Here is a 24,315-nt window from a genome sequence, read left to right on the forward strand (position 1 = left end):
AGAACGGCCTTTGAGTTCCACTTTTGTGGAAATACGGCTAAAACCAGCGGCTGAAACCGTCGTAAAAAATTACAATAGGATGGCCGCTCTCAGGTTTCTCTCTGCTGTGGTCTAGTTCCACCGAAACCCTCAATTCGGTTTCACTCCGGTACGGATTAAATTTAGTGTTCCGTTTCCATTGGAAGTAGAGTACTTATAGATCGAAGCGAAAGCGAAATCAGCACAATTTGACAGGTTTCCATCGACTTGAATTTGATTCTACGTCGCATTAGGTGTGAATTAATGCTTCGGTGGAAACTAGACCAGTGTCGCCTGTGTACGTAGCTGGAAAGCACCCAGTGAAGTGTATAAAACGTGGAAACTAACAATTAGAGGTAATTATGCACTCATATAGATCTTCAACATGAGGACATTATCGAACTTTGCTATAAATGCGCGCAGACTTGTAACATACCTTGGTGGCGATCTACGAACGTGCTCTACTGGTCAAAGGAAAATGGCGACTGAAGTAGAAAAGGCACAGTCCGCTACTGCGGACGGAGGTGATACAATATTTGGGAAAATATTACGCAAAGAGATACCGTGCAAGTTTATTTTTGAAGATAACCAGGTGAAATATGTGTTCATATATTCACAATTTCATATAACAAAATGTCTACCTTTATATGTTGTTTATCCGAACTTTTATCTATCGGCATCGATATTCGCTGGGTATCAATTTGTAATTTGGTATTATAGCGGCTAATGAGTCATCAATACTCATCAAACAAGTTGTAGGTTTAATGCAAATATAACTCAAGGGACTATTAAGAAAATCTTGTTATATAAATGCTTTTTCTTAAATAAAAGAAATTTGTAAAGATAAATTTAATTATATAGGATATCATACTTTGTACTTAATTTTAATTAAGTTAAGTTAAGTTTAAATTAATTTCAATTAATGTAAAAATATATTTAAACTTTACAGTGTGTTGCATTTGATGATATAAATCCTCAAGCACCTGTGCATTTTTTGGTGATTCCAAGGAAAGCTATTCCACAACTGTCTAAGGCCCAAGATGAGGATGAACCTTTACTTGGTCATCTAATGAATGTTGCACAAAAACTTGCAAAACAAAAAGGCTTAACAAATGGATTTCGCTTAGTTGTCAATGACGGAAAACATGGCGCACAGTCTGTGTATCATCTCCACTTGCATGTTCTTGGTGACCGACAATTGGAATGGCCACCTGGCTAATTTCTTATTGCTCATATGTATAATGTTATACTAACAAGTATGTGAACATTTGTATCTTTAATCTGTTATAAATAAAGTATTAAAAATAAATGTAATTTTCAATTTTTTACAAAATTGTGTGAAAAAATAATATACATTCTTACGAGAATGAATATTATGAATAACGATGGTAAATTATGTAAATATTATTAAATAGAAGTATATCAGAGCCAGTATGTGCAGAGTTGATATATTCTATTATTTAAGTTATTAACTATAGTAACTCATTCAATTAACTATTTCAACAGTTTTTCTAAAATAATGGATCTGTCAAGACCAGAGAAATATATTTATCCTATTTTTTATTATTACGTTATTACACTATTACAAATTTACATAAAAAAGAAAGAATATTGCAAAAAAAAAAATTTTTTAATATATTGTATAAATTTAAATGATTGTTATATGGAATGTAGATTTTGTCATATAGAATGGATATATGAAATAGATTGAGATTGACTGTTATTGTCTTTCATATACTTCATATATAAACTCAATTCCATTTTCTTCTTGTATACCTTGTGGTACAGCTGGGTCTCTAGAATATTTTGAAACATTGTGAAACACTTTTCAATGCAGATCTCTTCAAAATATCAAATATATAAAAGAATACGTACCGCACTAACACAAGATCATTTGGAATAGGTGGAAAAAATGTATCACATTCAAATTCTTTCTTTATACGTGTTAGATACAATCGCTTGAAGTGTGGTGATTCCATGGCGCTCTAATTAAAATTATGTATGAGATTATTGATCCACTAGAGAGATAGAGAGCGTGTGTGTGTGTGTGCGCTTGCATGTATAATACATTATAAAAAATTTAAAAATCTTTAGTTTAAATTTATATTAATCTATTTGCACACTGCTATAGTGCTTGATTTAAAAAATACAAATAAAAATACCTTGTATACACTACTTCCTCCTATAACCCATACCCTTTCTATTTGATTCTGCATTTTTGCAATTATCTCAAAAGCATGTAATAAACTTTTACATGTTATCACTTTGTCTCCGTAATTCCTAAAAAATTGAATATTTTATTTAATATTTATTATTATAATTTAAATAATCTTATTAAAACATTGTTTGGAAGAGTTGCAATTTTTTTCTTAATTACAATGATTGTGATGTTAAAATCATATTAATGCGATCTTTTAGAGGCCGGTACTTTTCAGGGATGCTATCCCATGTGCGTCGCCCTATAAGTACGACATTCTTTTTATCTTTGTCTATCGTACTTGTTGTCATGCGAGTGAAAAACGACATTTCACTCCTGTAAAAATTGGTTTATAGATGAATGTCTTTCTTGAGATTTCAATAATGTTGATTTCACTAATATAAAAATGATCTTATGTAAAAATAAAAAATCTTACTTTAAACGCCAGGGCAAATTACCGTTTATTCCAATACCCATATTTTCACATGCTGCAGCGATCAATTCTACTTTAGGTATCATATTGACACGCTAATAAATTTGGTGTAGCAATCCTAAGGATAATAACATAAAAATTTTTCAAGTGACACAAATAACAGTGACAAATAGTAATTTTTTCAAGCATTAGATATAGAACAGTAAATATAGAGCGTAAATAACATGATCTATAAACAATTCCAAAAATTGATTCCTTTCACTTGTCAATGTCAATGATATGACTACAAAACAAATTGAAAGATTTCATAAAAATTGTTTTTTATTTGTATGAAATTATTGCAAACATTTTATATCAGACAAATAAACAAGAAATCAACAAGTGAAAATATTGACAATTGTGACATCTATAAATTAAGTTTTCCAATATGTATTATCAGAACACACATTAAGCCAAGAACAAACTACGAAAGAATGCCGGCTTATGAGTAGTGAGTGGTTAATTTAAAGGGCCTTCTACAATAAGATATCAGTAATAAATCAGAAGTCAAAAGCAAGAAATTGACTAATCACAATCGATTATTCTTCTGTGATTTGACTGTGATGATTGGTCAATTTCTTGCTTTTGACTTCTGATTTATCTCATTGTAGAAGCCCTTTAAGAGCCGTCTACAATGGAGAATTGTAGGCCGTAATAGTAAGAAATTGACCAATCACAGACAAAGTACAGAAGAATAATCGATTGTGATTTGTCAATTTCTTACTATTACGGCCTACAACTCTCCATTGTAGACGGCTCTTAATGTTCTCCACATTTAAATCCCTATCTTATCCTTATTTAAATTCCTTTGGCTGCAACTCTCTTCCATTTTACACACTCCAATACTATCAAATGCGCCGTTTTGGGGAAAGCTATTTCCCCCGTTCTGTATATACTCCAATCAGAAAAAGTGGCGAGTTACTCCCGGCTGCAGTGGCCAATCATTCAGCTCTATGTAAACTAGTTTCAGAATGGCGTATGGACTAACCGTTCTAGGAGCCATATGCGCACCAAACCAAACCAACGCAATTGATACACTTATCATCTCGAGAAATTTGTTGTACTACTTAACCGCGACCGTTTGCGTCTTATATAAAATTCCCAAATTTTCTCGTTTATATCTTTATCGTGCAACACTACTTTGACATTTTACATAGGTGTGCATATGAAGTAAGTATCTATATATCAATGCAATATTTTGCAATGTTCACGAGAATAGAAGTTCAATTCACAGTGTAATCAGATATCGGAATATCATGTAGTTCTGAAAATATTCGCGATATATAGGTACAGTCTTCTGTAATTCTTATGTTGATTTTTAATAGTATACACAAAAGTATGATATTGATTTCTTATTTATAAAATAAATGTTATTTATATCGGATTATTTTGTGGTTTCTCAGGAGGGAGGTTGGATTCAATATGACGTGACAATCTCAAAACTATGTTTTTATTCCAAACAATTATATACATAATTACTTATTACTTAAACATATGCAATTATTTTATATATTTCAGAATGTCTGGTCGAGAAGGAGGTAAGAAAAAGCCTCTTAAGGCACCAAAAAAAGAAACAAAAGTTTTAGATGAAGAAGATGTGGCTTTTAAACAAAAGCAAAAGGAACAGCAAAAAGCACTGGCTGAGGCAGCAAAAAAAGCCAGTCAAAGAGGTCCTCTAGTCACCGGTGGTATAAAAAAGTCTGGAAAGAAATGATTGCACACTTATGTAGTAAAAGAAAAAATTTGACTTACTGTGTGCATAAATGATTATAATAATTTCTGAACTGGTTGAAATTTTTTTATAATGCTTGAGATTTCAAAAGAATATTTTATACTTGTAAATAAAAGTGTATATGTATTCTCTATTTAAGTTTTACAGAATTGATGTGGGTTTACATGTGTTACTGTTCATTAAGAAGATATAACTTTTATTATATGTTCATCAAATATTACTGTAAATCATGAGGGAAACAAAATAATAAAGAATGTATAAAATTTTGTACCAATATTTTGGTCTCCTCTCACATTGAAGATGTAACAGTTGTAATTTTTTGTTTTCTTACCATTTAATTTTAATGAGATGTAGTACTATATCATCAAACTCTTGCAATTTGTAAGATTATTTGAAGAGTCTGAGATTACTTTTGCTTACTTTTTTTAAAACATCTGTATACATAGTTTTATATATCATTAGAAAGAAGACAGAGCGGTCAGGTCTATTAGACTTGTGCACATAGCGCGGAATAGAACCATGTCCACGTTTGAACATAACGTATGTACCGACAAGTCGTTCGTGGACATAGTCTACGTAGTTGCCACTAAGCACCATCCAAGGACATTGCGCTGGCTTACAGGGCGGAAAAGCCAATTACAGATTCTTTTATAAGTCTGGCCGATCTCACAATCAGTCTTCTCTCTGATAATAGACTGGTTAACAGACTGGCGTATGAACTAACATTACTGATTCACTGAGTCATATCTGCACTAAACCAAACCAAAATAGCTAATAATTTATAATACAGAGAATTGTCCTCCCGGGTACTTTCAACTTCGACTATGTAATCGGACATTCTTGAACTATGTATACATATTTAAATTTATTCACTTGTAAAAATTTGATGTTATATTAAAAATGGGAGTGTATAGAACAACAGTAATCGAAGCAACAAATTATATATTTCCCGGGTTGGCAGATTATAATCGAAAAAGAGAATTTTACAATATAGGTATGCACTGTGTAATTTGTTTGTTATTTATTGATTATTTTTTTTAATAGGAAAACTACCAAATTGTATAATCTGTAAAATATATATCAAGAGATACAGCATTTGCACAAAGTATATGTTATTAATACTTTTATTATCATTATTCAATTTGATATCTAACTAATTTTCTCTACAAATTTTAGACTTATACTGACATAATAAAGAAAAGTAGTTATATATAATCAATTCTCTTTATTAGACAAATAATTTAATTAAAATTTTTTTGTTGTGCTTTTCTGATTATTTATTTTTTACAGGAAATCAAATATTATCTAGTTTTCCGCTTCAAGTAGCTTTAGTTTTTAATGTATGGATATATCCAGCATGGCTTGTTGTAATGATTATTGACTTGTATGAGAAAGTAAATATGGAAAACATGGTTTTGAAAGTTTTGTTTAAAAATAATAAAAATACAAGAATATTGTTTGTTTCTTATAGTATGAACATTTGACAGATATATATAAATCTATATCTGTAACAGTACTTGTTATTATACATATGTTTGAACCTATACGACTATTTCTGGGATATCTTGGAAATTTGAAGGAACAGGTAGCTTATTTATTTTATTCGAGTAAGTAGTAAATAAATTAAATGATGAAATAAGAAAAAATACTTTTTGTGTATATCTGTGCAGATTCCAGCACTGGCATGCTTTTGGCTAATATCTACTTTCATAGATTTCCCTTTGGCAACATATCTTCTTATTGATCGGGAACCGAAGCCTTATCTTGGTGAAATAATAGTTACTAGTATCATGTTATTTCTGGTTATCATAGAAATCATAACAACAACAATAACTTTAAAAAAATCAGCAAATTATAATGCTAGAAGATTTTATGTTGCACAGTTATACGGAATTAGTGATCGTAATATGTAACGGTTTATTGAGTTCCGATATAGAGATTTTATAATATTAAATTATTAATATATCATATATATGTATATACTTTTTGTGTATTTATAAAGGTAACATTAAATTTTAATACTAGCATTATACTACAGTAGTAATTTCTAGATTATGATCATCATAAAATGTTTTTAAAGTTAATACATTTTTTTTAAGATTTATCAAAGATAATTCCATGTTATATAATGTAATTTCTTCTTTTCCCACTTCACCATCTGCTAGTGCTAGTAAGAGCTGTGAACGAGTGGGTGTCATTCGCGATAAGAGCTGTAACAATACAAAAATATGAAAAGACAAAGTTTTTTTTATATAATTTATATATGTATAAAAATCCATATGCGAATTAATTGTTTTGATGTTATTTTGTTTTTATTTAATAATATATATTTCAATTTTTTTCTAATGAATAATAAATAATTGTAATATTGTTAATAGATAATTCTGAAGAGAGAGAGAGAGAGAGAGAGAGATGACACTAAAACAATAAAGTGGACTATTTATTTTATTTGTGTATTTTACACTCACACTTTGCAAGTAATTTGAAATGCCCGTCAAAATTTGACATTGATATCTTGAAACTTAACGAACTCGAAAAAACTCTTAAAACATATAAGATAAAATATGGATTATAAGCTTACATTAAATAGTTGTTGTGTCATCCAACCATGATATGGTTCCAAAGTTTCTTTGTATGCTTTTCTTAAAAATGCAACTAAATCCTCTGTTGCATTCCCAGCTTTGTGATCTTCTATAATTCTTTCAAAAAATAATAAAATCATGTGCAAAGCCCTAGAAAATTATAGCCAGTGAACAACAGTTGTATACAAGCATATGAAAGAATTGTCATTGTTTTTTTTTTATAGACAATTCATTGTTTTGTTATAGACTGACAAAACATCCTGTTATTTGAGAAAAACTATTATTTGCATTGTGATTAGAGTGATAGATACTAATAAGTATTAAGGCTCATTGTTTAATACCTTCTTAACCACATTAAAGCATCAACTGCAACAAGATCTTTTTCAGTAGATTTTTCAAGCAAGATCATGTCTTGTAAAGTCAAGTTACTCTTTTTATCTGTGGAATATCTGATTGCGAGTTTCTGTAGATATGAAAAAAAGATATATAATTGAAAAAGTTTCTATATAATTATTGATATTGTCTGTCACACATATACAAGATACTTACATTAATGTTTTTTTGCATGTCATATCGTACAGGAGCAAATAATTTGCCAAATTTATCTGGAACACACGTTTACTTCAGATGCTTGCAGCATTTCATATTTACAATTTGATTGAACTAACAATTTTTTGGAATACATTTTGGTAAAATGACATGTTGGCACATAATAAATTTTTGGATAATTTAAGGTTAAAGTTACATAAAAACGTGTATACGTACCAAGTATGTGCACAACATCACGAGATGCTTGCAAAAATTCTTCAGTGTTAATTTTATCGTCAACTATTTCAGGAAATTGCACTTTGTTGTCGGATTTTACTGTGCAAACTTTTTCGTGAACGATCGAATCAGAGGATGACATTTTGTTAGATATTTGAAATTGTTTAAAAGAGATCGGTCATGTGGAAAAGAGATAGACAGTGAGCGTTGTCATGTTTATGATCACTTCTCTGAATAATGTTTATTTGAACAAAACAACACTCAATTGTTTAACTGTAGTATAAATATCAAATAAACGATAATAGTACAACGATCTGATAAAAGTTGAACGACTTTGTAATATCAGTAATTCACTAGTCACAGCGTATCTGTCGTTTAACGCAACTTCACTTGACGGCGTCCTCAAAGCGACTAACAGAAAAAAAAACAAAAGGAAACACAAAGAAAAACGCTGCGACACGCTTGTGATTGGTTGTTGATTGTTTTTTAAAAATTATCACTACTTAACACTTGAAATAATTATATCAAATTCACTCCGGAATATCATTGCACGTGCATAATTTGAAGTAATAAATGCTGCCTGTTGTCATTATAATATGTATGTATGTACATAATATCATATTATGTGCATTTAAGGTTAGAAGTCACTCATATAGAGAATCAAAAAATTTCTAGAAGAATACGGTAACACTACTACACAAACAGTTAATTAAACAAATGATTATAGTACAATTTATTTTGAGTTGAACAATTGACGTACGTTTATTAATGTATAGAGAAATATACAAATATACAAATATTTATGTTCTGCTTATAATTTCTCTCATTCTCGAATATTTACATCAATGAATCTCGTGCTTTTGCAAAGTCTATCCAGAATTTTTTCGTAATATTAGGTCTGTTCTTTTTACCTGAACTGGCTGCACTAGTTTATCTTTTTCACTCGACATTGGAAAAAGAAAGATAAACTCTGAACTAGTGTAGCCAGTTCAGGTAAAAAGAACAGACCTATTGAAATAGATCAAAACTATCGATTCTCGGCGATTCTAAATTTTTGGCGAGTCAACATTTATATCTTATTTTATATAAGGAGAAATAAAAAGCGGATGATTTTGCTCGAGTTTGAAATTACTGAGTAATTAACAATAAGAGATGTTTTCTTAACGAAAAAAGAAATTTTCTTAGAGAAAGGAATATTTACTGGTTTACTTCTATCTGCTGTTTTTACAATAGAGGAAGAAACCGAAAAGACATAAAAATACATAAAATACTTTTCACTTTTTTAGATGATGTGAGAATTCCAACAAAACAATATCATACAGAGAAATATATATTCGTACATAACAGGAAAAAATTGGTAGAATAAAAAATTCATGTGTCTTAAGCGTAACTTTATATATATATATATATATGCAATTTAATAGCTTTTTACATAGCTTTTACATAGTTGTTTTCTTGCCGGCAGAGTTAATATATAATATTGTCTCTGTACTTTTTGGTATATATTAAAATCTAGCTTATAATAAAAATAAAGTTTGATAATATTATACATATGTTTAATAACATACAAGAATGTTTGCTTTTATTTTAGCGACTTGATTGAAATTTATTCTATCTTTTGTTTTTTATAAGACTACTCATATATATGTATATATATATAAGAGTATATAATTGCGCATATTATAATTCTATGAAATTTCCGCTATATAGTCATACAAGCGTCTTTATTAGTATCATATGTATGTATGTATATATGTATGTGTATATATACATATATTTACATACACACACACACACACACACATATGTATGTTATGTAAATATATATTCATCATATTTGTCAGTTTTGTGCACATAACATTTTACATGTTATCGATTAATTATAACAATTTACTTTTTTAGGAATCGGAATTATAGCTCACAAAATACTAGAGATCATGTGTTTATAAAATAAATTATTATAAAGTAGTTCCCTGCATATTCGACAACATGGAAAGTGTTGTACATGAGCAAAATATACTTCATATAGTTATCTAATATGTTTCGTTCATAACTACGGATTTATATACTTTTTCTGTTACGTCATATAAAATCTCTACATCATTTATAGAAGTATGTCTACGTACATACAAAGCTCTTATTTGATTTTCTGCTGTATACAAAACAATTGCATCTTCAAAATTGTATCTGTATGCATAAATAACATAAATATCTAAAACTCTTCCGTTAGAATTTTTGTAACAAAACAAATCACAAGTAAAGCAAAAAATAATGTATAAACCCGGTAAAACTTCTAAATCTCGTACATAAATGGTCTCATACATTCTTTTGCATCTAATCGAAGTACTACAGTTTCAAAAGCAAAGGTTATTGTATAATGGCAGTATAATACTTGTTGTGATCATAACAATCTAAGCAAAAACAATTAGAGGTAGAGAAACAAATTGAACGTAATGTTATTGTATATATAACTATATATAACTAAAAAACATTTTATAATGTACTATAATGTAATATACTCTAATAAAAATCATGATATTTATAACTATATTGTTTTTTGTAAATATCTTGCTCATACTTTTATCATCGGTATCATATGTAATTGGTATCGGTAACATACATATAATCTAAAAATATCTATTTTAGATTTATCTTTACGGATTTTATTAACAAATATAATTAGTGTTTGTATAAGAAATATAAATATAAAATTTATTTGCGTTTTTTTCTATACATATTTAATTAAAATACCTAAATAAACATTTAATAAATTAAATTAGAAATTTAAAAAACAAAAATATTTTTAGATAATTTATATATTATATTTTATATGTAATGTATTAAGCCGATAATTTATATTGCTTGTGACTTCTAATAATCTTCGCCATTGCCAGCAGAAAAATCACATCACTGTTTTTGCTAACCTTTAGAAGGCAGTGGGAAGAAGATGTTTGAGCACATTCCCGGTAGAGTCTTCGGCAACGAGGGTAAGAGTAGTGAGGCAGTGGGGCGGAGGTGATGGAACTAAAGTCTCCAAAGGTGGACGTGAGCCAGGAAATTGACGAGATCCCACAACCATTCCTCCCGACGTTTCTCTAAGTTCTATAACTCGTACCCCATATCGCGATCTCACCACGTTTCTTACAAGAAAAACAATCGTGAAAAATGCTGTTTGATTTGATCGAATATATTACTAGGAGAAATATAAAAAAAGTAAATAATTTTTAAGAATAAGACTTAAAAAATATATTTATTATGACTTGAAGAGTAGACTCACCTTTTTCCATCGTACTCTATTTCATGATGACGCCTATTGGAAAGATTGTCTATTTCGCTGTTAAACCAACGGTGATAAGCGAGTAACGCTGCGCATGACGGACCCCAAAATGTCCGATCAGGTTGTGAAAGAGGTTCCGAGGCAATCAGACTCTTAGAAAGAGATCTATTGAGCTCAGGACTAGCTGGTGCCGAAAGCCTTCCAGGCAATTGTCTTGTACTAGGCGATGGCGAAGGTCTAGATGTCTCCGAGAGTAATCTACCTCTTCGTGGACTTGAGAGCACAAGCTCTTGCACGGTTACCGTAACGCTGAGTGGTCTGCTAAGAGCGATAATCGTGTGTTGGGGATCCCTTCTGATCGGATTACGATTGAAATCTATTCCGGCAGCACCCACAAAAACCCTATCGACATAGTCGAATCCTCGACCCATTATTCCTTCTCGAGTGTGACCAAGATCAAAAGTGTGACCAAGTTCATGCAAAACGGAACCTAATGTTGTTGCCAAACAGCCACCATGCGTGCCACGATAATTGCTATCGTCCATGAGTTGTTCCGTGTCAACGACAGTAGTGTCCAGAAATCTCGGTAATACCTAAGCGGCACGCATTAATAATCTGTTTTAAAAATATCACTTTTTTGATTTTTAAAAATTATTTTAAGAGAAAAAACTCGAAAAATTTGAGATAAAAAATATTTATTATTTGCATATCTGATTAATATCAAAATAATTAAAACAAAAACAATTGATGTTCTAAGATATATAATCAAAGATAAAAGAAATAAATATATAAATAAATCCAAATATTGGCGCAAAATATATATTTATTATGTGAAAAATTGCGCCAAAAATTACATTACTTAAGACATTTTGATTACTTCCTAAACGTATAATTTGTGCGAGTTTTGGAAAATTTGATATTTTTTATGTATAAATAAATGTATATTAAATATGCATCAATATCCGCGCATTTAGTTCTATATAACATTTATTTTTCTCATTATATCTTCGATTTTGATTAAAAAAAAAACAAAAGTTTCTCGCTGGTTCAAGACGTGTTGTCAACCTACCTGAGCCATACATGTAGGCCATGTGTGAAGGCATGCCGAACCAAAAAGCGCTAAACCACCACCGCCGAGAGCGGCGTGACCTTGTGTTCTTGCTAAAGTATCTTCGTGCGTTCGAGGACTAGGTGCACCACGGTATCTCGTACAGGACAAAAACGCTAAGTATTTGCGATCTCTAGACGCTAAAGGACCAGTCATTAACTCGCGCGCGATTAATTCCCAAAGTTCTCTCTGTTTCATCGAACGTGCTCGATCCACGTGAAGCATACTATGCATTACCAAACATTCTGGACCATCCAAATCTCTTTCTAATTGGAAAGTTTTTCTACCATAACCGGCTTCCTGGAGCTTTTCGGCCGTCAGAGTCTGAAGAAGTCTGGCGCCGAGTCCTATTCTAGTCGCCGCACTTTCAGGTGATCGATCCTCTTTGCGTGGACCCTAAAAACACAGATAAAATCAGATGAATAAATTGATGTTATGTAATTATTGTAGATTTGCAAAATTCCAATCGATTCACGAAACTAAATAACAAAGAGAAATTAACTATCGCGCCTGGATACATAAGATAAGATAAGATGGCTGTTTGTGCAATAAAACGATCAATAGTAGAAGTGCATGCTACTACATTTCAAGCGACTAAAACTGTGAATCAAAATTATTTTTTTCCACATTGTTTATATATACACTCTATAAATACATCACTTATCTAGAGATGTAGTAGCGTCTTTATCGTCAAGTATGTAATAACATTCACCAATGCATAGTTATTTGTAAAAACAATTGTAAACGCATGTTTGAGACTTCAAGTATCTAATCACGTAAAAAGCAATTACGAGAGAGAGAGAGAGAGAGAGAGAGAGATCATATGTTGTTTGAAAAAAGAGAAAAACTTTTATCTTTTTGTTGCTATATCTCTACCTGAAAATAGCCATCGTGACCTGCACAAATGACATAGACCGGCGTCACTCGTAGTCTGGTAGTTCTCGGTTCGTATACTAGGATCACTCTTCTCTTATGTCCGCCTGCCTCAAGTTCTAATCTGTTCGGACCGCGTGCCAGATCCACCAATACGCGGAATTGTCCCGCAATAATCGGCCACTCCGAGGTAACGTTCTTATGACCGCGAACGGTAATATAATTGCATAATGCAGGTGCTCGACCTCTTATCAGAGCCAAGCTGTAAGTCAAGGTTTCGCCGTCTATCAAGTTGCATATCGTAATACCTTCTTGATTACCGTTCGCCGTGAAGGTACGGTGACGGTGATTGTCCGCTGACATCGCATCCGCAAGTACCTGAATATATTTTGTTTATTATCTTATAATACAAAATTAGATATTTTCTATGTAACACTAAACACGCATATGTTTGGTTTGTCGTAACAGTGATGTGTTACACGAATATTATCGATGATACAGCAAGCATTAATACTGGTGTAATTTCGTTGAGGTCATATTATGATATCCGTATGCGACAGTAATCTTTGTGCTTATTTATGAACAAATAAAATGCAACGTTTATAACGTAAAGTTTTTTCTTGTGTACAATATATAAAACAACACGCGATAGATTTTAAATAAGCAAGTTTTTATTTCTATTAGACAATCTATTAGTAACAATACAACTGATTACGCAGTATATATGTTGGTTATATTTAGTATAACTTGAAATCTGTTATTTTAGTGTTAATCCGATTAAGTCTTGTGTGACGGTATAAATACACTTTAAAGGCATCATGATATTATCGATTTGTGCTATTGACTGGCAGTATATTGTTGACAAACTTTTACGAATAAAATAAGTATTTATATTACTATATTTAGATGTGGAGTAACATAATATATACAACACTATTAATTATTAGTAGTTTACTGATGACATTAATATGTGAGTTTTTTTGTGAATTTAAATAAAATTTAATGCTTTTAGAGTTTTATAAAATTGTAAATAATTTTATTACATATATACATATATACATATATATATATACATATATACATATATAAAGAAATTATAAATTTATATATCTCTCTCTCTATAAGACTCTTCTAATATTATTTTCAAAAACTTATATACGTATTAGATATTTTTATAGATATATATTTTTATTATAATCATAAAAAATCATAAATTTTTATATTAATATTGTAAGAAAATCATTTTTTATGATTTTCTTACAATATTAATATAAAAATGAGTATTTAATTTTAGTATGTAATTTTTTTGAAAAATTTTTTAATTTGTTGCAATTTAGCGTATCAATTTTGTGACTAGTCGGTTTGAGCTACGTCACGTTTTGTATTACTTTGAAAATATGTTTCGCCGAAAATAGTATTTTAAGCTAGTTTTCACTTTTTCTAAAAGAAAATATCAATAATCCAATTCTAGATGTATTGTAGAATGATTGTATGATATGTAGATGATTTGTAGAATAATTATTCTACAAATATATTCATATTAAAAGACGGAAAACGTTTTACGAGACGAGAATTTTGTTTTTTGATTATTTCGAATGAATATTCGTGCAAACACTCGCGAATAATACGTATATATTTCATTGTATGATCAATACGTTCGCATGCGGATACATGTTGATGATTTCGTAGACAATTCATAGTTACAAGTGTTTGAAGTATAATTTCACTTGCAAACTTAGTTTTTTGTTCTAAATAAATAATCATATATAATAAAACATCATAATGTGTATTTCTGTAGAATATGATATAAAATGTATTTATACAAAAAGAGAGAATAGTTATGTAACTATACACAAACGAATGCTAAAAATAAGATTTTATGATCTGTGATTTAAAATTATACAAAACGATCCACGCATAAAACATATAATGACACAAAAAAATAGAAAAAGTCGATATTGTTTTAAATGCGTCATACGCCTAAAAATATTGGCTATACTCAAGGGGCTTTTCCGTCACGTGCTGCGATCGCGCGGTAAATTTTGCAACCGTGAGATCACGTACCAATCCACGACGATTTCCGTCATTTCTTCCTGTCATTAAAACACGGCGCATTAAACACATCAGAGCGGAAACCACAATTTTAACACTGCGTCAATCGTTCTTTGACACGAATTCTGTGCTTAACTGCATACGATTTACTTCTGTCTACCTAATTTTCGTTATATGCAACTAACCAATCGCGAGTAAATCAGATGACTGCAGCAGACGACACACTGCAGCTGTAGTATATCTATTCATCACGCGACCTTTCACGCACACACAATATCGCAAAACAGCGCGGCATCATTCACAAGATTCCAAAATTACTCTAAATATTATTTTCGAAACCATATTTTTTACAAACCTTTTCGAAGATTTTTTTGACTAAACTACTTTGAAAACTTCAGAGAAACAAACGTGTCTTATAACCTTATTACTTCTTACCTTATAACTTATATACGATAACGACACGTTAATCTGACGAGTTTTTGTTTCATTGACTTACCATTTTGGAGGAGGTGAATTATAGAGTAAGCACACACGTCGAAGAGGATACAGAACGGCTCTTGTCAGCCGGCTCCGAACATGCGGAGAGAGAGACTGTGGCGCCGAGACGGCGGTGAGTGGCGGGTTGCGGTACTATACGGCGTTAATGCAGCAGCGCATGCACTGCAGACGCGCACCCGCACTAATCTTGTTATCCTTGTCGGACTGCTACACGCGCCTGCGTCGCTCTTTGTTGTCGAGTTTTCCCTTGACGATCCTTCGCGGATCGTTTCCACCCTCGTCGCATACTGCGTCACTATATACGTACGATTACAAAATGTAATGCAAACTAGGCTGTGAACTTGGCATTTTTTCATTGTAAGAACAAACAACAAACAAAAGATTTTTATTTAGAAAAATTTTATGAACAACATATTTTTGTTAAATATGTCTGAGATGGTTTCACGTCAACTAAATTGTCCGATATAAGTCAAATACGGTTGGGATTGCGTGCGCTTTAATGTCAATCTCAGGGAATGACTGATTCTCTGAATTCTGAAGTAAGAATGCAAGTTATTTACATAATCTACTCAGTAATTCGCACAAATGTGACAACGATGAGTATAATCGCGAACATCGAAAGATGATAATCGCCAAGAAACACGTGACAAACGTTAACATGCGAGAAGTCGTTTAATACGTTTAGATTCTCTTTGTTTCTCGCACGATTTTTACAATCAAACAAACAATTTCACTTTATAACAATTACGCGTACAAAATTAATGGTACAATTTTTGTGAAAATTCTTGCAAAAATGATTAATAAGTTTTTAGTCTTGGTTTAAAATTCAAATTAACATCCTAAAAGCATATTTTCTGCTACAACAATAATTTATTTTGTCTTGCATTGAAAATTTAATGATACATACAAGTATTACATTCATAAATCCTGATATAAACAATGTAAAGATTGAAAAACTATGCAGGTTTTTTGGCTAATTACATGACAATAGTCTTTTTCATGTTAAAGTATAGTCTTTTGATATGTAATAGAATTTCAGCAATATATTGACCGTTTGAGAATTGAAGATGTCTCTGTGTCAAGCGTGTCAAGGTCGTACGAAGAGATCGTTCAGAATATGCGGTAAGTGCCACATGGCACGACCTGCACGCATTTGCATCCGCTTGTCGACGCGAGGAGAGAAGAGAGAACAATTCCGAGGACGACTCGAAATAAGTCTGGTAATTTCCATTTGTAATAGATATAGCAGCTTTGTAATATTGCATTATCTCGATCGCGTAATATTGTGCAACAGAAATTGTTTAGCATGAAGTTCGCGTATCAAATGTATGCGTTATATATACACAACAGTGTTGGTTTTCTATGTAGACATACATTAGTAAGGATTATTGACGTCGGTCGCTAAGAGAGAAGGAAGGCTGCGGGGGCTATTATCGCGATCGGGGAGATAGTAGGCCAACTTTCGAGATGACAGTTTTATCCCGTGCACGGCCGCCTGTGAAAAAGCAAGCCGGCCGGTGATCCTCTCGAGCATCGACCGACGCAACGGAGAAGGGAAAGAGATCCTCGAGCACGTTTTCGCTACTTTCCGAGCATGATATCGTGAGAATTCGCGGTGAAAAGTGGGCCCCGTGAACGGTGATCCCGCGCGAGGATAAAAGTCGAGAAACCGAGGGAAATCCCGGTAATATCACCTAGGACGAAAAATCGGTGCGCGCGCGCGAGCAAGCTGGTTCAGGTAAATCAAGAGAGAGGCAGGAAACGGTGTGAACAAGAAGATTCTCGTCGACGATTCACGATGCACTTGAATCATTTTGACAAGATGCAGAAGTGGATCGTAGTTTTTGTATCTTGATAGATGGCAATCTTATAATTTGCTAATCGATTTTCCACACACTTTTTCTTGAGTTGTAATAAATATGCTTAAAGAAATTTCTATTGATCCATTTTCAGACAAGAAAGACGCTTACTTCTTTTTTACAAAAGAAACGCATACATTTTTAACGCGCTAAATCTTTGTTTAATACAAAAATATAATTATTTCAGTAAAAATATATACAATCATATAAGTAATTATATAATAGTTGTGGTATTTAAATTATTATTGTTACTTTATGTTACACTTTTACATATTTTTTTACCAATTGCACACACTTAGCACTATTAACGTTCTAACTTTCTGTGTAGTTTTTTTCTCTCTCTCTCTCTCTCTCTCTATTATGATTGATGAAATAAAACATTGCATCTGCATCGATTTAGGTTAAAGAGAAAGTAATCCTGATTTTTTTTTATTTGCTGTATTAATTCACATAGTAGTTCTTTATATGACACCAATAACCGGTAATTTATTTGAACCAGTCTCTGATTTTATTTTACCTCTAAAGAGATAGACTAATAATAGGTATCAATTTACTAAGTTAGAGATCTCTTTAACAGTTCTCCATTTTGTCAATCGTTTACTTGATTCTTCGATATATTATGATCAATCGTTTCTTTCCAAATCGCGTTTTTTTCTACGTCGCTGATATCATCCGCTAGATAACGATTGCTGTTTACGACAGGAGGTAAGAATGGTCTTCGTTGAGAGAGTCCGTGAACCCGGGTGATATTACGGCGTAAAAGCGCGGGTAGTGTTCGTTGTGTGTCGAGAGCGCGATCTTCTCAGTCGCGGGGTTAGCGACCGTGAAAGTACTCCCTTGCAAAAGTAGGACGGCCATTTTTCAAAATCGTTGCGACGATTGCGTGCGCCCACAACCGACATACTTCGCAGCGGGTCGTTGCACCGCAGGTCGGTTTCCTCGTTCTTCTCACCTTCGGTCGTCCTCGGCGCGCCAACCGTGAAAGAAAGTGCAATTCCCTAATAAGTGCGCGACTAACGCCGTCGCGCTAGTTAGCTTCTCTTGAACTTCCTTTCGATTCTATCGCTTTTCTCTAGCCGCTTAAAAAGAATTCTGATGATGATGCTTTTGCGAGTCATCCGAAATACATATTGTGATTTCTTATACTTTTTACGCTCCGGAACTTTTCAACAGATATTTTGTCAGTACTTAAATTATTGAGTACTGACAAGTATCGAATTCAAAGACAGCTTGATACTAAAAAGTATCAAGCTGCTCTCGAACTTTTGATAAAGTGAATTGAAATGTTTACATATTGATATAAAAAAATAACACTAACACGACTTAAACCCGAAAACCATTTTCAGAAATTCTTATCGGTCGATTGTTTAAGTCTAGTAATTGCCTCATGTTATTAAAGATTTGTTTTGACAGCTGCCGATTGGAACTGTTCTTCTTACAACGTGTTATAATCTCTCTCTCTCTCCTCTCTCTCTGATTGCTGTGTTTGATATATTTTATAAATGTGTTCCTTTATTGATTACAAGCGAATCTCTGTACGAAAAAAGTCTTTTATTTAAAAACGTAAATTGGAAACAAATTTTAATTATATTTAGGTATCTTATTAATGTGTTGTTTCTTATTATATGTGTTGACTATTGATAATTTTAACTTACAGATACGCACTTCCTACACTTAGGTAACTATCCCGCTCAATACTACATTGATACACGTTAATTGTTCGAAATAAATAATATCGGTGCTAAATCGACTGATTTATCAGAATATTCATTTCACAGGCAGCGCAGTATAACGAAGAAACTCACCAGTCTGTTCTGCTATCAATTCTGAATTCATCATTTTGCATCAAATTACCGAACTTTTGTTGAAAAGTTCGTTAAAAATCTGGTATTTTCATCCAGCTCTCCCGTGCCGGTTGCGTCGCTCTCTTTCTCTCTTTCATATACATATATATATACATGTTGATCTCGCGGATCGGCGCAAAAGAAAAACGCATTTTTTCTACGGTTGTGAAAGCACTATTTCATTTGTTTGATTGCGGCTTGTCGAGATTTTTCCCGCGGACATTTTTCGTACTCTTTTCATGCGCTCTTCTATTTTTTTTAACTCTCTCATCCGCGCACGCAATCCGACTTCGATGACGACGCGACGTGGGCCGTCAGGCTCCACTGTGTCGGCGGCTTCTTCATTCTTTTCTACGTCTGCGTCTAATGTCCATTCTCATCTATTGGTGAAGCTGAGTCACGTCGACATAAGTCGGCCAGTTATAACTAAAAGTATAGCTTTATTGTTGCAGAACCGGGCGCGCTCCACTTGCTGCACTTTCATAACAGAACGAGGGAGAGAGCCGTGAACGAGTGAGAGATGATCAGCAAGAGGGCTGCTAAAGAAGAGGGAGACGAGAGGTGCTTTCCACTGTTCAGAATCAGCGAGAAGCGTCCTCCCGGCGCTCGTAACGGCGCGGTCTCTTCTTCGATCTCTTCGTGAACACACGAAGAAGCAAACGACTTCAAAAACTAGGTCAAGACGGACAACCTGTACACCAGGCGTATCTTTCTTCTCTGTATATCTCATTTTTCTTCTTTTTTGTCGACTTCTAACTATTTAACTATTTATTAAATATTAAACTTATTACTTTAATACCGGTAAAAAGCGAGATATATACGTGATAATAAGATTAGATATATTAATAGAAAAGACTAACTGTATGCTATTGGTTTTAATATAGCTTCACTTTGATTGTCTGCAAAGAATTTGTTACACAGAAACTTGGTCTACCAAACAGAGAAAAGTATTAAAACAGTTTCTTTACTAATTGTAAGTCTCTTCTAAATGTAAAATCTCCATTTAAAATTCGCAATGTAAAACCTAATATTAAAAAAGATGAAGTAAGTACTTTTAAACAGATGTGTATTACTTATATTAAACTATTTCTTTACTTATTAATTATTTACTAAATTCTTTCTTACAAATTTTATTTTTATTCACAGAAATTTGAAATTTTATATTTATATTTATTCAGTTTTGTTATAGTACAAGACAAATTGTTCTTTACAAATTGCCGAATATTTGTTTCAAAGAAACAAACCATTACCAAAATTTGTTTTTTATATAAAATATTTTATTGTTTAAAAATCTTTAAGTAGTATACCATTCAAAAAATCTTTTGTGTAATATATTTCAATGTTCGTTTTTACAGTGAATATATGTATATATTGTTTTCGTTTTCTTTGTTAAGCACGATAAACGTAATATAGAACGAAATTGAATTATATCGAGCGGTAGGGAAAGCGGAGTCCGGAAGAAGAGCAGCGAGAGAGAAAAGCGCGATAGTGGAAAATAGAGGCGAGCCGCGTGCGCGTTGTTTTGTCCTCAACACGAAACGAAAGAGAGTGAGAACACAAGTGCGAAGTAGGAGAGTGAACGACGCTGGAGAGAGTAGGCCAATGCCAGTGTCAGCAGCTCGGCTAGCCAGCCCCTCTCGGTCAGGCAAACTTGATCGTGAAAACAGAAAAACCACGAGCTGCGCCGATTACGTTCTCGGCATGTTGAGATTTATTTATAGGTCCTCACGTGCGCGCGCGCAACGATTTTCGATACAAAGCCGAAATAGATCGCGAATCATGGATATAAGATTCGAGTAACATCAACGCGCGTTTTATATGTTTTGATCGACTTTAGAAATCGCTGAACTTTTACTGATTTATAAGTGAAATTTCTCATTGGTTTTTACCGGTGATATTCCCTGAAAAAATGATGTTGTTCTTCTAGCGTTAACGAGTCTAACGTAAACTTTTGGCAAGATATTTTAGTTAACTACTTTTTATCTATTACACGTGTCCGGCCTCGTCCTTTGCGGTCAAAGCCAGCTAGCTATGCAATTTCAATTCTCATCGACGTGCTTAATGAGGAGAGGGATGACGGCTCAATGAAAGATTTATGTGGATCATTGCCACGTATCCCTGATGATAAATATGCAACATTGAATATCGAATGTGACGTTGCTCGCCGTTGCACAGCGGCACTCGCTATCTATCTGCGACCAGATAGAGTATAAATTTCAGATAAGATATATTTATAAATAAAAATATGTGTGTGTGTCTGTTGATTCTAGTCATTATATTTTAACCATTAATATTTCTATAAGAAATTTTGCTAAATTGTTGAGCTGCTCATCTTACCTATATTTATGTTTTGCTACTTTCAAAGAATGAGAAACGCTGCCGCAACAATCTCATTTCATATGTCAAGTGGATATAAAGTTGTCACTACTAACCTAGACACACACACATACACACAAATTGCAACTTGTCGTTATCTAGTTCATTGTCAGGAGACCGCGAGATACGAGAACGAGATATACTACAAGTCGTCTAGTTAGACGAATCTTCATTCCGTGAGATGCCTGTAAAAAACTGTTACTATTATTACATCCGTCGCGCAAAAAAGGCAGAGAAAAACAGCAGACTTGCGGAAATTGTATTGTAAAGAAATACGCTAACATTAGAAGTAGAACGACATAAATCAAGATATATTTTTGATTTTTCCGGAAAAGTCGATATCTACGAACAGTACGAATACAAGATTAAAAAAGTGAGATTACAAAATAAAAGTGTGAAAAAAGCGAAGATGAGTTGCAGTAAAAGTATCAGTACATATACATATAAAAAAAGAAGAGAGAATATTAAATATACATATAAAATTACTATAAATTATGTGTGCAAACACACACCAAAAGAGATTTTTATAACAATTATTATTTTTATACACAAGTACTCTCTCTCTCTCACTCACTCGTATCTATATGTAAAGTTATTTTTTATAATAAAAAAATTAAAATACATAAAATATTTACGTAAAAAAATAAAGTATACCTTGTATACACATTGCAACAACTTATTAGTTTTAATTTATATATTCACTTGTATTGCGAATCATACTTTGTTAATAGAACGAGCTTGATTCTCGAAAAGTTTTGATTCATTGTCAGATAAACACATAGCCTAAAAATCTCTTTCTTACTTAATAGTTATTAAAAAATTATGTACCTTTTTTATCTATATTTGTTTACGGAATGTTGTATAAAGTAATAACTTTTTTACGTGAAAATTAGATATATTGTGTTTTATCTTTGTGTTCTATCTTTTATCTCGAGATATCAATAATACTTTTGAGAAGAAAGATTAAACTAATAGTAGAAACTACGTTGCCACACGACCAAGTAATTTTGACATTGGATGACGACATGTGAACGATGACGAAACATCATATAAAAGACGAAGTTAAAAATTGATTATGAATAAGAAACTAGAAATTGAAGGATGTTCAGAGGTGAATAACTTGCACGAGATGTAGAACAAACAACTATTACTTTAGTGACTGTTAATTTTTCTGAAATGTTTGAAGTATTTTATGTACACACAATATACAAAGACATATTTATTTACTTTACTAATAATATTAAAAAAATATGTACTATACATAATTATTTATTATGTACTATAAATAATTATTTATAATATATTTATTAAGAAAGAAAGAGAGAGAGAGAGAGATAGAAAGAAAGAGACATGTCCGAAGACAAACGTTTGAAAATAAGAATAAAAATGAAAATCATTTTTCCAATGATTGTTTAAGAAAAGAGTTGTTAAAAATTTCTATTCAATATTTAATTTTATTTGTTACTGTGGAATATTACAGTTAACTTTTAAAAGAAATTCCAGAAACATATATTAGAAAAGAGGAGATATAAAACACAAACAATAAAGAAAAGTATGTGTGTAAAAAATATATCGTGTTGTAAAAAAAAATATATTTATACATTTTATGTATTTTTTTATTTTTAATTTTGATATATTTCCGGAATTTCTTTTAAACTTTAAAAAGAGAAATCATATTATATATATAAGAAATTAATCAAACATTTGATATAACAATGTTATCAAAACATGATATAGGAACCATTGCCAAAACTAAATGGTTTTATAGATTTTGCTGAGAAAAAACCTGTTTCATTTATATGATATTGCGCAACGTGTGCGACTAGTGCGAAAGCGTGCTCAGCTGGTAATTATGCGTGAGTGATTGTCACGGTATAATCAAGCATAATTCTGTATAAATTTATTTGGAAATTGTGATAAATGATTTTGACAAAAAATCTCTTAGTACTCATATGAGTGAAATTTCTCTGCCAAAAGTAAGCTAAGCCTTTCTCGCTCCCACATCTTTTTGATCGTATACGTAACTACCGACATAACATTAAAAAAGAAAAGATAGTCTCGAGATAAGACTAACGTAACTAAAGGGAGAAAGTTTTATTTTGTATTTGAAATCTAAATACAAAAGTTTTATTTTAACTTTTAAGTGAGTATATTTTAAGCCAAACTGCAATATATGTATTCAAATAACTTACGATAGAAAGCTAATTCATTGTTAAAAGAAATAAACAAACTTTATAATAAAAGTACTAACTAAACTTTAGAGTGAGAAATTGTAAATCACAGCTGTACAGTGAAAACTGAAGTGCACGAATTTCATCGTTGATCAACATCAGTTTACAACTAATGTGAAACTAAATATATATGATAATTTTCATACAATCCGCCACATACTTGATAGCCATTTCCAACATTATATAACAATAATGTATTCGAGACACTGTGACAATATAAACAGATAAGAATGATACTCATTGGAGAATTTCGAGTCACGTCGATAAGCTAAACTGTGTTTCACTTTCGGTGTCTGAAGAATTAAATTCTTTGGACGAATCGGGCCCGACGTGTTCGCGCCGTGTCAAGGACAACGCGTCTATTCTCGCATGCTTTTCTGAGAGGCACGAAAATCTCACCGTCTTTCCATTGGCGAGCGTTGTGCAAGTTG

The 24,315-nt window shown here is 32.1% G+C and overlaps 6 protein-coding genes across 11 annotated transcripts; 3 read left to right on the forward strand and 3 right to left on the reverse strand.

Annotated features, from left to right (window-relative positions):
* Nucleotides 1–259: 259 nt before the first annotated feature.
* On the forward strand, nucleotides 260–1,332 carry LOC109855100 (histidine triad nucleotide-binding protein 1). 2 transcript variants are annotated; one of them, XM_020428965.1, is made up of 3 exons: nucleotides 260–374; nucleotides 442–610; nucleotides 968–1,332. In XM_020428965.1, the coding sequence occupies exons 2-3, from the start codon at nucleotides 497–499 to the stop codon at nucleotides 1,235–1,237; spliced, it is 384 nt and encodes a 127-aa protein (XP_020284554.1). In that variant the 5' UTR covers nucleotides 260–374; nucleotides 442–496; the 3' UTR covers nucleotides 1,238–1,332. The 2 variants fall into 2 exon arrangements, with proteins under 2 accessions (XP_020284554.1, XP_020284546.1); XM_020428957.1 differs by lacking the exon at nucleotides 260–374 and having other exon boundaries at nucleotides 381–610.
* A 268-nt stretch (nucleotides 1,333–1,600) lies between these two features.
* Nucleotides 1,601–3,237, reverse strand: LOC109855091 (dihydrofolate reductase). Of its 2 annotated transcripts, none has more exons than XM_020428943.1 (6): nucleotides 3,221–3,237; nucleotides 2,652–2,766; nucleotides 2,396–2,551; nucleotides 2,181–2,298; nucleotides 1,894–2,003; nucleotides 1,601–1,814 (listed from the first exon to the last, which is right to left on the reverse strand). In XM_020428943.1, the coding sequence occupies exons 2-6, from the start codon at nucleotides 2,732–2,734 to the stop codon at nucleotides 1,739–1,741; spliced, it is 543 nt and encodes a 180-aa protein (XP_020284532.1). In that variant the 5' UTR covers nucleotides 2,735–2,766; nucleotides 3,221–3,237; the 3' UTR covers nucleotides 1,601–1,738. The 2 variants fall into 2 exon arrangements, with proteins under 2 accessions (XP_020284532.1, XP_020284523.1); XM_020428934.1 differs by lacking the exon at nucleotides 3,221–3,237 and adding an exon at nucleotides 3,095–3,203.
* A 442-nt stretch (nucleotides 3,238–3,679) lies between these two features.
* LOC109855457 (translation machinery-associated protein 7 homolog) lies at nucleotides 3,680–4,695 on the forward strand. 2 transcript variants are annotated; one of them, XM_020429731.1, is made up of 2 exons: nucleotides 3,680–3,857; nucleotides 4,206–4,695. In XM_020429731.1, the coding sequence occupies exons 1-2, from the start codon at nucleotides 3,853–3,855 to the stop codon at nucleotides 4,399–4,401; spliced, it is 201 nt and encodes a 66-aa protein (XP_020285320.1). In that variant the 5' UTR covers nucleotides 3,680–3,852; the 3' UTR covers nucleotides 4,402–4,695. The 2 variants fall into 2 exon arrangements, with proteins under 2 accessions (XP_020285320.1, XP_020285328.1); XM_020429739.1 differs by lacking the exon at nucleotides 3,680–3,857 and adding an exon at nucleotides 3,873–3,974.
* A 425-nt stretch (nucleotides 4,696–5,120) lies between these two features.
* On the forward strand, nucleotides 5,121–6,427 carry LOC109855767 (transmembrane protein 17-like). Its single transcript, XM_020430341.1, has 4 exons — nucleotides 5,121–5,413; nucleotides 5,710–5,813; nucleotides 5,891–6,004; nucleotides 6,090–6,427. The coding sequence occupies exons 1-4, from the start codon at nucleotides 5,320–5,322 to the stop codon at nucleotides 6,330–6,332; spliced, it is 555 nt and encodes a 184-aa protein (XP_020285930.1). The 5' UTR covers nucleotides 5,121–5,319; the 3' UTR covers nucleotides 6,333–6,427.
* Nucleotides 6,366–8,707, reverse strand: LOC109855755 (glycolipid transfer protein). Of its 2 annotated transcripts, none has more exons than XM_020430330.1 (5): nucleotides 7,767–8,707; nucleotides 7,551–7,606; nucleotides 7,343–7,464; nucleotides 7,001–7,118; nucleotides 6,366–6,629 (listed from the first exon to the last, which is right to left on the reverse strand). In XM_020430330.1, exons 1-5 carry the CDS (start codon nucleotides 7,906–7,908, stop codon nucleotides 6,447–6,449), a joined length of 621 nt encoding a protein of 206 aa, XP_020285919.1. In that variant the 5' UTR covers nucleotides 7,909–8,707; the 3' UTR covers nucleotides 6,366–6,446. The 2 variants fall into 2 exon arrangements, with proteins under 2 accessions (XP_020285919.1, XP_020285911.1); XM_020430322.1 differs by having other exon boundaries at nucleotides 7,001–7,151; nucleotides 7,767–8,702.
* A 1,909-nt stretch (nucleotides 8,708–10,616) lies between these two features.
* LOC109855211 (putative zinc metalloproteinase YIL108W) lies at nucleotides 10,617–15,652 on the reverse strand. 2 transcript variants are annotated; one of them, XM_020429171.1, is made up of 5 exons: nucleotides 15,573–15,652; nucleotides 13,028–13,402; nucleotides 12,113–12,547; nucleotides 11,044–11,636; nucleotides 10,617–10,906 (listed from the first exon to the last, which is right to left on the reverse strand). In XM_020429171.1, exons 1-5 carry the CDS (start codon nucleotides 15,573–15,575, stop codon nucleotides 10,693–10,695), a joined length of 1,620 nt encoding a protein of 539 aa, XP_020284760.1. In that variant the 5' UTR covers nucleotides 15,576–15,652; the 3' UTR covers nucleotides 10,617–10,692. The 2 variants fall into 2 exon arrangements, with proteins under 2 accessions (XP_020284760.1, XP_020284750.1); XM_020429161.1 differs by lacking the exon at nucleotides 15,573–15,652 and adding an exon at nucleotides 15,089–15,435.
* Between the last annotated feature and the right edge of the window lie 8,663 nt (nucleotides 15,653–24,315).

The sequence above is a fragment of the Pseudomyrmex gracilis genome, unplaced genomic scaffold (genome assembly GCF_002006095.1).
Source record: "Pseudomyrmex gracilis isolate BER0280 unplaced genomic scaffold, ASM200609v1 scaffold_3, whole genome shotgun sequence".
Classification (NCBI taxonomy): domain Eukaryota; kingdom Metazoa; phylum Arthropoda; class Insecta; order Hymenoptera; family Formicidae; genus Pseudomyrmex; species Pseudomyrmex gracilis.

What these genes read in the sequence shown, in the direction of transcription:
- LOC109855100 (XM_020428957.1), top strand. Translation starts at nt 404, where the DNA reads ATGAGGACATTATCGAACTTTGCTATAAATGCGCGCAGACTTGTAACA. An exon ending in TTATTTTTGAAGATAACCAG is followed by an intron (nt 611 to 967) that starts GTGAAATATGTG and finishes TAAACTTTACAG; the next exon opens with TGTGTTGCATTTGATGATAT.
- LOC109855091 (XM_020428943.1), bottom strand. Translation starts at nt 2,734, where the DNA reads ATGATACCTAAAGTAGAATTGATCGCTGCAGCATGTGAAAATATGGGT. An exon ending in AATTTGCCCTGGCGTTTAAA is followed by an intron (nt 2,552 to 2,651) that starts GTAAGATTTTTT and finishes CAATTTTTACAG; the next exon opens with GAGTGAAATGTCGTTTTTCA. An exon ending in AATGATCTTGTGTTAGTGCG is followed by an intron (nt 1,815 to 1,893) that starts GTACGTATTCTT and finishes AAAATATTCTAG; the next exon opens with AGACCCAGCTGTACCACAAG.
- LOC109855767 (XM_020430341.1), top strand. Translation starts at nt 5,320, where the DNA reads ATGGGAGTGTATAGAACAACAGTAATCGAAGCAACAAATTATATATTT. An exon ending in AAGAGAATTTTACAATATAG is followed by an intron (nt 5,414 to 5,709) that starts GTATGCACTGTG and finishes TATTTTTTACAG; the next exon opens with GAAATCAAATATTATCTAGT. An exon ending in TTGGAAATTTGAAGGAACAG is followed by an intron (nt 6,005 to 6,089) that starts GTAGCTTATTTA and finishes ATATCTGTGCAG; the next exon opens with ATTCCAGCACTGGCATGCTT.
- LOC109855755 (XM_020430322.1), bottom strand. Translation starts at nt 7,908, where the DNA reads ATGTCATCCTCTGATTCGATCGTTCACGAAAAAGTTTGCACAGTAAAA. An exon ending in ACATGCAAAAAAACATTAAT is followed by an intron (nt 7,465 to 7,550) that starts GTAAGTATCTTG and finishes TCATATCTACAG; the next exon opens with AAACTCGCAATCAGATATTC. An exon ending in GCTTTAATGTGGTTAAGAAG is followed by an intron (nt 7,152 to 7,342) that starts GTATTAAACAAT and finishes ATAATTTTCTAG; the next exon opens with GGCTTTGCACATGATTTTAT.
- LOC109855211 (XM_020429161.1), bottom strand. Translation starts at nt 15,148, where the DNA reads ATGTGTTTAATGCGCCGTGTTTTAATGACAGGAAGAAATGACGGAAAT. An exon ending in GGCCTACATGTATGGCTCAG is followed by an intron (nt 11,637 to 12,112) that starts GTAGGTTGACAA and finishes CGTGCCGCTTAG; the next exon opens with GTATTACCGAGATTTCTGGA. An exon ending in ATAGAGTACGATGGAAAAAG is followed by an intron (nt 10,907 to 11,043) that starts GTGAGTCTACTC and finishes TTTTCTTGTAAG; the next exon opens with AAACGTGGTGAGATCGCGAT.